Below are 13,536 nucleotides of genomic sequence, written 5' to 3'. Positions count from 1 at the left end.
AGTCAATTATTTAAAAAATTGCCCATGATTAGTTTTTAGTTTTTTAACCTAATGGTTAAAGGCATAATGATCAGGGTTCAAATCCCAGTTCAACCACTTCCTGGCTCTGTGACCTTGGACTAGCTACTGGGCCTGTCTGGGTCTCTCCTTCCTCTCCCACCCTTGTCGATCAACACCGTGCTCACCGTCAGGGTTGTTCTGAGATTTAAATGAAACAGCCATTAGAGGTTAGAATCGTGCCTGGTGCAAAGCAAGAGATGACTGAGGACCTGGTGGGTAGTGTTAGCTGACTCGCCCATAGTCCGAGTTTCAGAGGCCCCAGGCTTCTTTGTCAGAGTTCATTTTTAGGGCATCTCTTTGTCTCCTGTAAGGAGGCCTCTGCGCTTTCTAGGCAGAGCGTGGGCTCTTCTCATTTTAGGATTTCTAGGGGGCAGAGAAATCACAGTCTTGCTAATATCTCACCCACATGCTCCCGAGGAGCAGGAAGTTCTTCAAGCTGCAAAACCCAAGCCTTTCCCGCTGTGCCTGGAGCCCGTGCCGTCCCCAGGAGCTGACCCGACTGGGGAGGACCACCACCTCACCTGAGGAGCAGTTGTCAAAATTAAAATCTCCACAGACGACCTCAAACGCTACCAGCTCCTCGGGGTTGGCTGTGCTGGACGAGGAGGTAGATTTTCGGAAATCAGCCAGCCAGTCCTGAAGCAGGTCCAGCTGCTCACACCGGATGGCACTGTCCTCTGTGGGGCAGGACCGGAGAGGTTAGATGACGGAGCTGCAGTGAGACCCCAACCAGGCCCCGGTGATGACCCCAGCCTGTGGGGGGGCTGATGGCCCACCACTTGGAAAGCCCGGGCCGCCAGATCCTACCTGGCAGGGCGTGCAGGTGTGTGCAGGAAATGTACCCGACAATTCTTTGGTCCTGAGGTGTGCTTCCCACCTGCACCTGTTGGGGAGGGAGGGAGGTGTTGATGATGAAGTCGACATTATCCTGAATACAAGCCCATTTCTGTCAGCTCCTGGCTACACTTGGACCCAGGTAGGAACAGCAAGGTCATGCTTCCAGGAGCTCCTGGTCTAGTGTGGGAGGCAGACTTATCAGCTTCTGGCATGGTAAGTGCCACTAGTAAATCATGCAAGCGTTGTAGGAGGAACAATGCAGAAATCCCCGCTGATTTCCTCCTTATAACCCGGCCGTCTCCTGGTGACCAGAGTGTCCATGTGGATGACTCTCACATGCCAGCCCCTCAGTTCCTTGCCCACTCCTGTCTGATGGCTGTTCTCCCTTCCCGTAGTCACAGCCTAGACCTCATCCCACCCTGGAGCCCATTCCTCCAAAGTCCAAGCCAGACTCCCCTTTGGGAGCAGCCCAGCCACAGAGTCTGACACCCTTCCTGACACTGAGAGGGCCCTGCCCTCCGCTCTCTCCCCAGCCTCTGCCCCTGTGACTCCACGAGAAGCCGCTTCATCTGCTTCTGGGCAGTGGTTCCTGTTGGTTTCCTAATCTGAGATGACAGCTATGGCCTTCATCTCCTTGGCACCTGTCATGCAGTGACCTCATGGGTGGGCAGTGTGTGTGTGGGGGGGGTGTCCTCTGAGACTCTGTGCCCAAGTGCAGATGATCCTGGTGGGGTGTCTCCACAGGCTGGTGTAACGACATCACCGACCACCCGAAACGCGCCCCCAGTGGTGACCCCACTGCAAGCCTGAACCAATGGGGCTGTGGTTGTGGAGTTAAGTGATGCTGCCCAGCCAGCTGCTCTCCAGGCCTCTGATCCCAGCACAGCTGCTGGAGGCTGCGATGGGAGATTCCCCCCGCTCCCCAACAGGAGTGTTCCTTAGATCATCTGTGGCTGTCATTTCCCAGAGGTCTCTCTCTCTCTCTCTCTCTCTGGGCTTTCCTCCCATCTGAACCTCAGCAGTCTTCCCCAAACTTCTTTAGTCCATTCCAGAATGGGTTTTCTATGATAATGAGATCCTGGACCCTGGGAACTGTCCAGGGAAGGTGACTGTAGAGGCCAGTTCGTAGCGAAGGGATATCTATCTGCTGAACATGACTCTGCTCATCCCCCAGCGAAAAGTGGTCTGGACTCGCCACCCCTGCCACATCACGGGCCCTCCAGTCAGAGAACCCGGGGAGGCTTCCATCTTTGTTTTTGCTGCCAAAGTCAGGTAGGCATTATTCTCCTGCATATGGGTTTTCTAGGCATTCTTAGCCTTTTCTAGCCCTTCAACTCCTTTCCCAGCCTGGATGGATGCACATCTCTCCTTCCCCAATGCCCAGCAGGATGAGCATCTGGTTACTTGAAAATGGGCAGTACTGAATTGGGGGCTGTTTATAAAGTCCCATGTTTACCATTCACTTCTGGCACACAATCTAGACCCAAACCTCGGCCTTTCAGTACCACCACCACCCCCCGTCCCCCAATGTCTTGGAAAACCATATACCATTCATCATGCACTGTTGCAAAAACACAACACGGTCTTTAAAAAAAAAAACAAAACTGTGCCCCCAATGGCCACACGATGGCGCTCTTGCCCCTTGTACTCCTGGGACAATGCATCTGTTCCCCCGAAATAATATGCTGTGAGCCCTATTGGAGCTTCATGGACCCTGCCTTGCTAGAGCCTTACAACAGATCGGAGGGTTATGCTACAATTATACTAGAATCGGCTCAGGGTTACGAGGCTCTTTTGTCTGAGGCCGGTTCACATCAGATGTTTGCTGCCCCAAGCCCAGCTCCTCACCCTACTCTCTGCTGCTTTTTCAACTCCTGGTGACTTGGCAGGCTTTTCACCCATTCAAGGGTCTTAGTGCGTCAGCCCCTCACTCACTCAGCACTTGGTGTCACCTGCCTGTGCTGAGACCTGCGCAAGGACAGGTGAGGTGCACCACTCAACACCCCTCCCCACCCCCCACCGCCTTCAGGAGGGAGGGAAGACACAGTCACAAGGACCAAGCTACCCAGCGGCCTGTCCCTCAGCTGCATCCAGCCCATGTCTCTGCCCCTCTGGCGACTTCCCTGCTCTCCATCATCCCCGTCAGCCCTGTGAGCTGCCAGGACCTACTTCCCCACGTGTTCGAACTGATTGATTCTGCTCTGGCTAGAGTCCTTGGGAGTTGCAGAGGTTTGTGTTTCTCTTGGAAAAACAATCACACTGAGAGGCTGTGCCTTTTCGTCGTGGTGGGCAAAGACTGTCAACAGAGAAGGGGCCCAGAATCAGGCTTTCCCACATGTGAGGAGCAGCCAGGGGTTCCAGTCCCTTCTCAGGGTGCAACGGTATTAGGAAAGCACATTGTCCTCAGGCACAGACCTGCCACAGAGTGGGTGGTGGGGGGAGAAGGGATGCAGATGAAGGGAGCACTGGTCTCCACCTGCAGCCTTCCAGCCCCCAGCCCCGGGCCTATCTCCTGAATCCTCATTTATTTCACTCTTCCAGGCAGGAGAAACAGGCATGCCTTCCCCAGCAGATGGGCTGGGTCTGCTGTGTACAGGGCTCAAATGGTGCATTCTCCTTTCTGTCTGACGGAGAAACAGGCAGCAGGAGGGCTGGGGAGCAGGGCTGAGGGTCTCTCGCTGGCCGTGCTGTAAAAGCTCCACAGAGGCGGTGTGGCCAAGCCAGGGTGGGACCGGGCCACAGGGAGCCGAGCATGGAGGCCCCTGGGGGAGTGGGGATGCCGGAGCACAGCCCCCCAGAACTGAAGGCTGGGCTTCTCCCTGAGGCAGCAGGAAGTGGGCAGCAGGAGTCAGACCCAGGATAGCACTGGAGGGGAATGGAGTTGGGAGGGGAAGGACAGCCCCAAACAAAGGCAGATGCAGAGGAATGGTGGCCTGGGCCATGACAGTGCAGCTGGGGGTGAGGGGTGGACCTAGACGTATTTGAAAAGTGAAATTAGGAACCTGGATGGAGGAGAGGGACTCAGGGCACACACAGGAAGGAGTCAAAGCGGGCATGGTGGAACCTGGCTGGTGGAGATGGGCAGATAATAAGCGAAAGAGGACGGTGTCCAGGAGGCAGCCGGACACGGAGTTGGGGGCTCAGGGGAGAGGTGTGGGCGGGGACAAACGCAAGAGCCCTCAAGCAGGTGTGGAAGTGGAGTCTATGGAGTGACTTCCCCAGGCAGGTGCGGGGGGTGCTGGCATGGTGACCACTTGGAAATGAAGAGGCCTACCCAAGTGAGGTCGGGTCGCCCTGCTGTGGGGGCTGCCAACCCTCAGCTCGGGCTGAGAGCCGGACAGGTGGGAGGAGGCCTGCCAGGTGCTGTCAGATCTGCGAGGTGGGACAGAAGTTACAAACTAGATTTTAGGTGGAATATCTTGATTTTTAAATGTTGGCCAACACAGGAAACTTGTTAATGCTGTGGACCGAATCAAACATAGCTGCAGATCAGTTTTAAGCGAAGGAGCAGAGGGAGCATCAGCAGTTCGAGGCTGGGCAGGGGACCAGGAGCCTGGAAGGAATGGCCAGAGAGGTGAGAAGAGTGTCTGCAGCAGAGAGGCCGTCCCAAGAAGACTGTCATGACCCTGGTAGGCATGGTGGTCGGGGGAGCCAGACCAAGGAGGGAGAGGAGGGTGTGGGCTGGGGGCAGGGCCAAGGGGGTCCCCAGCTTCTGAACCATCTGTGGCAGAGCAGGTGGGAGGGAGAGGGTACGCTCTTCTCTTGAGCTTGACAACACGTCCCCTCCTTCCCCCAGAAAGTCACTCCAGCTGCTGAGACAAAAATATATCCGAGGAACAGAACATTGATGAACCATATGCCAAAATGGGGAGGTAAGAGGAGTTCATTCGATTTCAGCATCTCAGGCTGTGAGAGAAGAGTCAAGGACCCCGAACTGTGGGCCTACAGAGCCGCTTAAGAACCACTGAGCACTCCGGTGTGGGGTCTGGGCCCTGTAGCATCTGGCCAAATGTTGCTTCCCAAAACTCTGGAAATGCCGAGAATGGCTTTTGCTAGGGAACAAAAAGTCAACACTCGGAGCGTGTCAGGCTCAGTAGAAGATAACGGGTAATGACCAAATTACCATGGTCTAAAACCTCCTGCAATTGCATCCAAATTAGCAGAAATAATTATGATTCACTTTAATTAGTGACTATGGAAGCGAAGCCTTGGGCTGGTGGGCAGAGGGCCTGGCATGGCAGCTGCGTGAGAGCCGGGAGGGAGGGGGCACCCAGCCAGTGAGGCTGCGGGTCCAAATGAGCAGGCGTTTGCCCCTTTGTGGACAGGGTCCCCTGCCACCTCCTCCCTTGATCACTGCCATCTTCACTGCTGGCACCACAAGGACCTCCCAGGCCTCAAGCTCACTCCCTGCCCTATGACTGGGCACTAGGTTTCTTACAAATGAGGAGATAATGGCTCAGAGACCCGAGGAACTTGCCCAAGAGCACCTGGCCAGGCCTGTCTGAGCCTGAACCCTCAGCCCTTGTCACCAAGCTGGGCGCCCACTGGCTCCGCTCCAGGAGAGGCCTAGCCTGCCCCAGCCCTCCTAGAGTGGAAGGACCCCCCGACTGCAGCCCACCGTTTCCCCCCCACCAAGGCTCTCCCACAGGCTGATGTGTGCCCCGGGGCACGGCCACAGCCTCCTACCTTGAGAAACAGCGCTCCTTTCGAGGCCAGGCCATCGGAGCGCCGCCCATTGGGGTAACAGTGATAGGCCACGTCCATGATAGGGTAGCGGCTGGCAAAGAAGAGGCCGCTGTTCAGACACTTGAAGCCGCAGCAGCCTTGGCAGCCATAGACCCCGACGTCGTACAGAATGTACTCGAAGTAGCCATGCAGCTGGTCTTTCAACTTGGCGGCTGCCCGCTTGTCAAACACCTCCTGCAGACACAGGAAGTCCAGGTTGGCGGGGAAGAAAGCGGACACCTCGTGGTCAAAGGCCTCGTCCGGGTGCCGCCTCTTGCGCGCAGCCGCCTTCTTCACCCCGGAGGCCTTGTAGGGGAGCTTGCTGTTGGTGGCGCCCGGCTCCCCACTGCCGCCGCCGTCCGCCACGGACCGCACCTTCACCAGGGACTCCCTGGAGGCCGATGGGCTGCCCAGGCTCCCTGAGTCCCCGTCCCGCTGACTGTGGTTGGGTGTCTGGCCCTGGGGGGCCCCACCGGCCCCATTCCTGGCTTGGCCCCCAGCGGTGCTGTCGTCGGCTTCAGGGGGCCGGCCCCCCTCCTCGCCTCCGATGCGCACGATGCAGGCGTCCTCCAGGCTACCCTCCGCCGGCTCCCCGGAGGCCAGGCCATTGGCAGCCTCGTCACTGGGGTGACGCCCGCTGCCGTCACCCTTGTATTCCACAGAGGCCGTCCTCTTAATGCTCCCGGGGACGGCCCTGGCCACACCATCGCTGCCCTGCGGTGACACCAGGCTGCTGAAGCTGGCCGCACTGATGGAGGTATTGGTGGGCGAATCAATGTAGATTTTGATCTGGGGCCGACTGGCCCCATTGCGGATTCTCTGCCCGATCTCTTTGGCCCGCGCTTGGGTGTTAAAAACATTGTTGAGCCTGGCCAGCGAGTCAGGGAGGAGGCAGAGGTTGGCAGTGGCAAAGCAGAAGCTTTTGCCGGGACCCGTACCCTTCCATTCACTGAGTAGGGCCGCACCACCAGCCAGGCCCTTGTCCTCTAGCCGGGAGTAGATGTAGGGTCGGCGGGCGGACTGCAGCGGGGACCAGAGGAGGAACCCGACAAAGGCGAAGGGCAGCGAGGCAACCAGGAGGGCCAGGTAGACGGGCGTGAAGAGCACGGTGCAGAGCAGCTGGAGGTAGCACGGGTCGTCCGCCCGCTGGCGCTTCTCGTAGGTGGTGGGGATGAAGGAGGCCAAGAGCCGGTCTGCCAGCCAGTAGCATGGGAAGATGAGCGCCCAGGACACGGCATGCAGGGCGGACAGACAGCTATTGGGAAAAGGGTCCGTGTACAAAACCATCGCAGCTCACTGGGCGCCGTGGCCGGCCCTACTACATGGTGTCCGTGGCAGCGCGGGCACTTTCTTGCGAGGGGTGGGGGAGCAGGTGGGGGAGGGGTCACCTCCTGGTGAGATGCGTCTCTGGGTGGTCAGTGGTGAGTGCTGGCCAGCCAGGCATGATTCACCTCAGTGCGCCATACCGGGCCACCAAGGCCCGCCGGGGAGCCTGTAAGACAGAAAATAAGGGGCTTTACTCATCCTTAGGGGAGCTGGTCAGATGCTGGGGTCACTCGCTCCCTCACCCTGTTCCTGCTTCCTCCATCAGAAGCAGGAGTATTCTGTTTGCCTGTGTGTGTTTGGTTTTCTTGGAGTAAACAGCTTGGTGACGTGACGTGACCACATCCATCTTGATCTTCTGGCCTAACTGCTCAGAATTGGACCCCAGATTTTGGAAGGGCCTAGCTTTGTGGGCACTTGGGAGGCAGCCTGGGGATCCTGGAGGGTGTCTGGGCCTGACGCTGGCCTGGAGCAGCCAGAAGCCCACCAGGAGCCAGGGGTGTGCCTGGAATGGGTAAGGGGTGACCCGGATTCAGAGGAGCCTCAAATACACCTGCTTGTCACTGAGTGTCCTTCACGTCAGAACAGAGGGGGAGCAAACAGCAGAGATACGGGGTCAGAGAGTCCTGGGGTGTAGGGCAGTGTCACTGGCAGGAGGACCCCTGAGAGGAGGGTTCCGCCCACAACCGGGCTCTCACAGTGCCCATCCTGCAGCATCAGCCCACTTTTGCCCTCCCGCCCCTGCTGACCCCCACCGGAAATCTCTGACCAGCCAGGATCCTGGCACTGCCCAGGCCTTAACCCACATCCAGAATGATGGTCCCTCTGACTTTTAGAGAAGCATCCTGGAGCTGTGAGGATCTGGCCCAAGCTTCTCCCCTAAGCCTGAGATGCAGCCTGGGGCCCAGCTGAGGCCCATGGCTGGAGGAATGAGTCTACCCGTGGTCCCTGTCCCAGCCAGGGCATGAGCCTCAGACCAGGCCTTAGGGCCCTGCCTAGCAGAGGCTGCCAGCAGATTACTGTGCTGAATGTAGAATCAAGAAAGGCAAGAGTCTGGAGTGTTGGCCCAGCCTCCAGGGACCCATGGGAGATCATTGTGTGGTGAAGCTGGTATAACCAACATCCTAAGTCTTCATTACCCAGTCTGTTGGGGGGTCCACTTCCTATTCACTGTCTCCCTGACCCAGTCCAGCCTCTGCCCTGGTGCCATGGAGGGTGGGAGTCTGTGCCCACGTTCCATCCATCATGGCCCACCGCTTGTCTTCCTCCTGCCTCCCTGGGCCCTGCAGCTCGGACCTGGGGGCCATTTGGGTTTTGCCTCCCTCAGTCAGCACATCGCATCTGTCCCTCTCCTGGAACTCCTGTGCTGGTCCATGAGTGCATGATGCTTCAAGCACTGTTTTGGCTGCGTCTCTATCAGGCCATGTTCCACACAGTGCTGGGGGGATTCTGTCTAGTCTGACCATCCCTCAGATACCCCAAATGCACAGAACCCTCTGTGGGCCCTTTTTTGGGTATCTTATCTCCTAGCCAGGCCTGCCATGTCTGCAGCCCCATCTCCCTTGTGCCCCGATCCCACTTGGTGGAATGTGGTTTCCTGTCCCTGCCCTGCCCCTCACCTAGCTCACCCCTTTTCTTCTAGACTCAGCTCAGAAATCACCTCCTCAGAGAGGACCTTTTGCCACCTTTGCCCCTCCTTTCCAGCTGGCTTAGTTAGCTCCCTGGGGGCTCCTGTCTGCATTGTGCATGGCCTGGTCTCTGCAGTTCCAGGTCATAAAGCTCGTGGGTCAGGGCCACCTCCCCAGCAGACTGGGAGCTTCCTGGAAGAAAGGACTGCATTGAGGGGCCTGGCGGGTCCTGGGGCTGCACCAGCAGGAGCTCAGGAAGTGGGTGGGTGACTGGAGGTCAATCTGCACTGCCTCCAGGCCTGAGGAGCAAGGAGGGGCATGGGGGTGTCTCCGGGATGCACCTGTCACTTCAGTGCACTCCCGTGGCCACATCTCCAGGGCTGATTTAGTGGGGACAATGTGCTTGTCCCAGACCAGAGCTTAACATCTAAAGATGAACTTTAGCTGGTGTCTGTTTCTGGTTCTGGAGAATACATTTCACAAGAATTTTACTTTCTTTAGGGGAAATTGCTTTGAAGGAAACCCTGTAAGTTTAGTTTGGGGAAGCAGGTGTGTCTACTCAGACCACAGCTCTCTGGCCAGGAGCCATAGGAAACTATTCCTTTGTAGAGAGCTCACACTGTGCCTCGGTGGAATCTGGGGAAAGTGTGCCGTCCGCCTGTGGGCAGTGGGACCACGTTTGTCTGGTGCTATAGTCACAAGGCCTCTCACTCATGTGTGGGCAATGAGGCTCACATTCAAGGATGGTGGTGAGGCCAGAGGGCCAGCCCTCCATCCCTCTCCCCGTCCCCCTGGGGCAGGGTTGGGGAAGCTGTTTCAGAGGTTGGGAGGAGACCCCCGACATCCTGCCCTGGAGTGCCAGACCAGACAGTAGCCTTCACCACTCTCTCCAAACCGGGCCCGAGTCCTGGTCTCCAAAGGCCAAACTCCATGAGGGGAGGTGGGTGCCCTAACCTTGACGGTCTTTACTGTGGGGTCTGCCGATTCAGAGGTCCTGTGAACTGAGGCCCAGAGACTAACGTTGTGATGACAGTGCCTGACAATGGAGGGTTTGTTCTAGGCTTGCTGACCTTCTATGTGCATGAATTCTAACCCCGCAGAAGAGCTGTAGCAACTCCGGGGCCCAGAGCTCGTGGCTCAGTACTTAGAGGGGCTGTGGCTGTCCAGAGCTCTCCCGTGCCTGCCACCTGACAGACTTACTTATTCTTTCTTTAAAATCCCAGCCATGTCATTCGAGTGTAACTCGAAACTGGGCAGCAGCCCGCTGGCTCCCTTGGAGCTCGTGGGTTTGGCTGCCGTCAGCCCGGCTTGCATGCACCACGTTCATGTTCAGAGCGGGCAGCTTCAGACTGGCCAGGCTGAGAGCCGGGGGAGAGGGCGCAGGTCCACCTGCACCAACCAGACCTGGAAGAGGCGGTGGCAGGCCCCGCCCCTGCAGGTAGGGAGGGTAGGATGGCGTCTTCCAAGCCTCCAGCAGCCACTGCAGTGGGCACCAAGGTGCTAGGGGTAGGGGTCTAGGCCAGACTTCTGGGGACACCCAGATGCCACCCCCAAGTGCATGGAGGGGGCCCACTCCCACGTCTTCTTAGCTTTTTCCTCCTCTTCTCTGTGGCCAGAGGTGACCCACCCAGCCCAGCCCACACCATCTTCACCTGAGTGCTCACCCCTGTCTTCTGTCTCAGGCTCAGGCCACAATGTGCACGGAGGTCAGAAAAGCTCCCTAAACAATCTGATTACATCCTCCCTCTGGAGGCCCCATGGTCTTGGAGGAGAAAGTCCATTCTTCCAGTCTCTGTCTAAGGGCCCTCTGTGCTCCTGCCTCTCTTTCCTTCCCCAGCCCCACCCCGGAGGGCCCCCTAGCAGCCTTGCTTCATCCAGGGGCTCCTGAGAGAAATTCTCAAACCCTCTGTTCCCCCGCTTTGGCTCATCCGTAATGCTGGCCACTGACAGGGAAGGGTGGAGACCTGCCACCAGCTGGGACCACGCTCTTAGTGAGGCCTGGTCCCCTCCTGAGCTGCCCTGTGTTGACCTCAATTCTTTTGTGGCCCCAGAAACCCTTCTGGACAAGTTCCCCCCGCAGCCCTGCCTGCAGCAGCAGTGAGCCACCAGGCCTGTTCTTTGTGCCTCTCCTGGGCTGGTCACAGGAATGCATTTGGTCTCCATTCAGGCATCAGTGGGTTTGAAGTAGCTGGCAGCCCAGGGGGCCACCACAAGCATTCTATCCCCGATGGGGCAGATCTGAGCCTCCCAGCTCTTCATGGCTACCTGGGTCCCTACTCCAGCCTGCCTCCTGCCCCCCAGCCCTCAGCGCCCTGGACGGAAGGAGCCTCCGGGTGCCGCCTGCCGCGCCCTGCTCAGCACTCAAGCCCTGCATCTGTGCCCGGGGGCTGCTGACGCAGTTGACACAAAAGGGATCGCTACCAATGGAGGCAGTTTCTAAAGCTCTGTGGTTAATTATTTTGTCTCAGTGAAATGAAAGGAGGATAAACAAACAACAACACATTAATTAGTCTGATCTACACTTTCCCCAGGAAAGAGGGGAGTGGGAGCTAAACACCAGAGGCTGGGAACTTCTCACCAAGCCTTAGAGTCCCGGGGTGGGGGGGGGGGTCTGCACTCCTGGGCCTTTGTCTCGCCTGCATCCCCTCAGCAGGATAGAACATTGTGGGTAGCCTGGCCCAGGCTTGGCCTCTGGACGAGGAATGCCTGCCCCCGCCGCCCCCCCCCCCATGCCCCAGCTCTTTGCTCCCTGTCCCAGAGCCACCATCTTTACCAAGCAAAGTCCACCACCAGCATCTCTGATGAGGGTGACAGGTCCCGCAAAGGCCACATGTGCTGAGCGGTAGCCACTCAAGCCCATATGCTGGATTGTGCTTTCAGTTTCCTCTTTTTAAAGTAGTAATTACTCCTGGGTTTCTCCTCATTACAAATCCTGGCATAGGGCTTCCTGGTTGCTCAGAATGCCTGAGCCTCCTCCCCGCCCCAATGCCATGGTCTCCAGAGCTGAGCTTGGGTCCCAGATACCCTCAAGTCCTCATGGTCACTCCTGAGCCCTAGGATCATTATGGGGGGCTACTCAGTACCCCAAGGGAGGGCTCCTGGGAGTCAACCTCAGGCTTGCTCCTCACTCCCAAAGGCACTGCTCACTGCTCAGTTTGGGTTCGGATCTTGTTCTGACATGAGGGGCAGCAATAACTGGGCTAATCGTGAGGCTTTATCCTTCCCTATCTCCCTTCTCTTCCTCGTAGGACCTCCCTCAACACGCCTCAGCTGAGGTTGGCTTCTGTGGATTCCATGTGGTGTGGAGAGGGGACAAGCTGGTTCTGTGCACTGTGCTAGGGGCACCTGGAGCCCACTCCGCAAGCCTCTAGGCTCCTGACTGCTCTGCCGTACCTTCAGATCCCCAGAGACCCATCCAAGCCGTTCAGGCTGGAGCTGCCAGCCTTCACTAACATGTTCCTTCCCCTACAGCTAGGACTGGACTGGGCCCAACTGGGACAAGGAGCCTGGGCTGCAGAGCCATGACAGAGGGAGCAGGCGGATCCAGCTGGGAGGGGAAATCTGGTCTGGGGGCCAGACAACCGTAAATCCAGATGGGAGAGGAAGAGGTGGTCACAGACTGGCCAGAGAGATCACAGGATGGTGAAGCCTGGGCGGGTGTGGGGCACTGACAGGAACTCCACACCAGAGTTGTTCCTGTGGGTTCCTGGTATCTGTGGGGACCTGACCTGCAGCCACCACAGCACCAGAAGGGGAGATCTGGACTGCTCAGAGCTAAGCCAGTGCTCCTCCCAATAAATACCTCCTTGAGGGCTGGGGGACCACCTGATCTGCTATCCGTTGGGGAGGGCATCACAGGAATAGGGCCTGGCCAGGGCTGTCCTATTTGGTGTTGAAGATGATAGGGAGGTCCCCGACAACCTCCTTGGGTAAGCTGCAAGGGACAGGCCCTCTGCTACTGTATACCAAGTGATATGGCCCCAGGACAGCCATCCCACGTCCCACCTCCCTGCGAAATGGACCTGGCAGACATGCTGGTACATGAGACCTGCTACAGAGAGGATCAAAGAAAGAGTCCTGGGTGAGTGCTGACTTCGCATCTGAATTTCTCCTGCAGTGTGAGAGTGAGCAGGCCAGCCCAGTTCTGCTGGCCAAGGCAAGTGCTGGTCTCTCTAAGAAGCCTGAACCATCTGGAGGGATCTCCAAGCTTTGGAGAACTTAGGGGAAGTTGAGGAGGGTTGGGAGTTGCCCCACGTTGGGGGCAGGATGGGACCTGTCCCTCCTGCCTAGTCTTCCCTCTGGTTCTCATGCCTGCTGAGCCCTCTCTTCTGAGCAGCGAGCAGCGGGGCTGGGAATCCTGGAGGGGAGGGACCTTCTCCCATCCTCTTTGCGTCCACAGGCTCTGAACAGGCACTGGTCCAAGCCCCAGGTTTCTGCAGGAAAGACTGAAAGGATCACTCCAATCCAATTACCGGAATGTGCTCGCATCCGCCTGGCGGTGCCGAGATTGGGCCGGCCCATTTCTGCCTGGATGCCTGCCACCCCAGGGGTTGGCATAGCAACGGGAGCTGCTGAAACTTGGACTCAGCTCATCACCAGGAGGACAGAAAGAAAGACTGAAGAGGATGCCTTTCTAAGAGATGCAGGTCAGACAAACCCAGGCTAATCCCTGAAAGCCACAGAAATGGGGGCTGGGGGCTGGCGTGAACACGTGTGCTGCAGCAGCAGCTCCCAGTGACCTAGGCGTGCCAAGTAAATGCCCACTGACCCTTCCAGATCCAAAGCGCCCGCCCCCTTCTCTCTGAGACCCTCCCCACCTTCCCTATCCTGCCCATATCCTCCCTGCCCTGCATGCCCCCCAGCTGTCCCTCTAATCAGGTGCCTGTCTATCTGCACATCAGCAACCTGGGAGCACCTAAGGGAGTCTCTGGCACCAGCCCAGGACCAGGTCCCAGCCTGCTGC

At 57.9% G+C, this 13,536-nt stretch overlaps 1 protein-coding gene across 2 annotated transcripts in view; it reads right to left on the bottom strand.

Annotated features, from left to right (window-relative positions):
- The window catches only part of SMPD3 (sphingomyelin phosphodiesterase 3), an 82,019-nt gene that overhangs the window by 6,915 nt on the left and 61,568 nt on the right, over positions 1-13,536 (bottom strand). For both annotated transcript variants that reach the window (XM_045988143.1, XM_045988141.1), the window contains 3 exons: positions 5,584-7,114; positions 868-943; positions 582-737 (listed from right to left, as the gene is read on the bottom strand). In XM_045988143.1, the coding sequence (XP_045844099.1) occupies positions 582-737; positions 868-943; positions 5,584-6,909 (1,558 nt within the window). In that variant the 5' untranslated portion in view covers positions 6,910-7,114. The remainder of the gene's footprint in view (positions 1-581; positions 738-867; positions 944-5,583; positions 7,115-13,536) is intronic.

Source organism: Meles meles, chromosome 19, assembly GCF_922984935.1.
Source record: "Meles meles chromosome 19, mMelMel3.1 paternal haplotype, whole genome shotgun sequence".
NCBI lineage: Eukaryota > Metazoa > Chordata > Mammalia > Carnivora > Mustelidae > Meles > Meles meles.
This window is presented reverse-complemented; position numbering and strand designations above follow the sequence as displayed.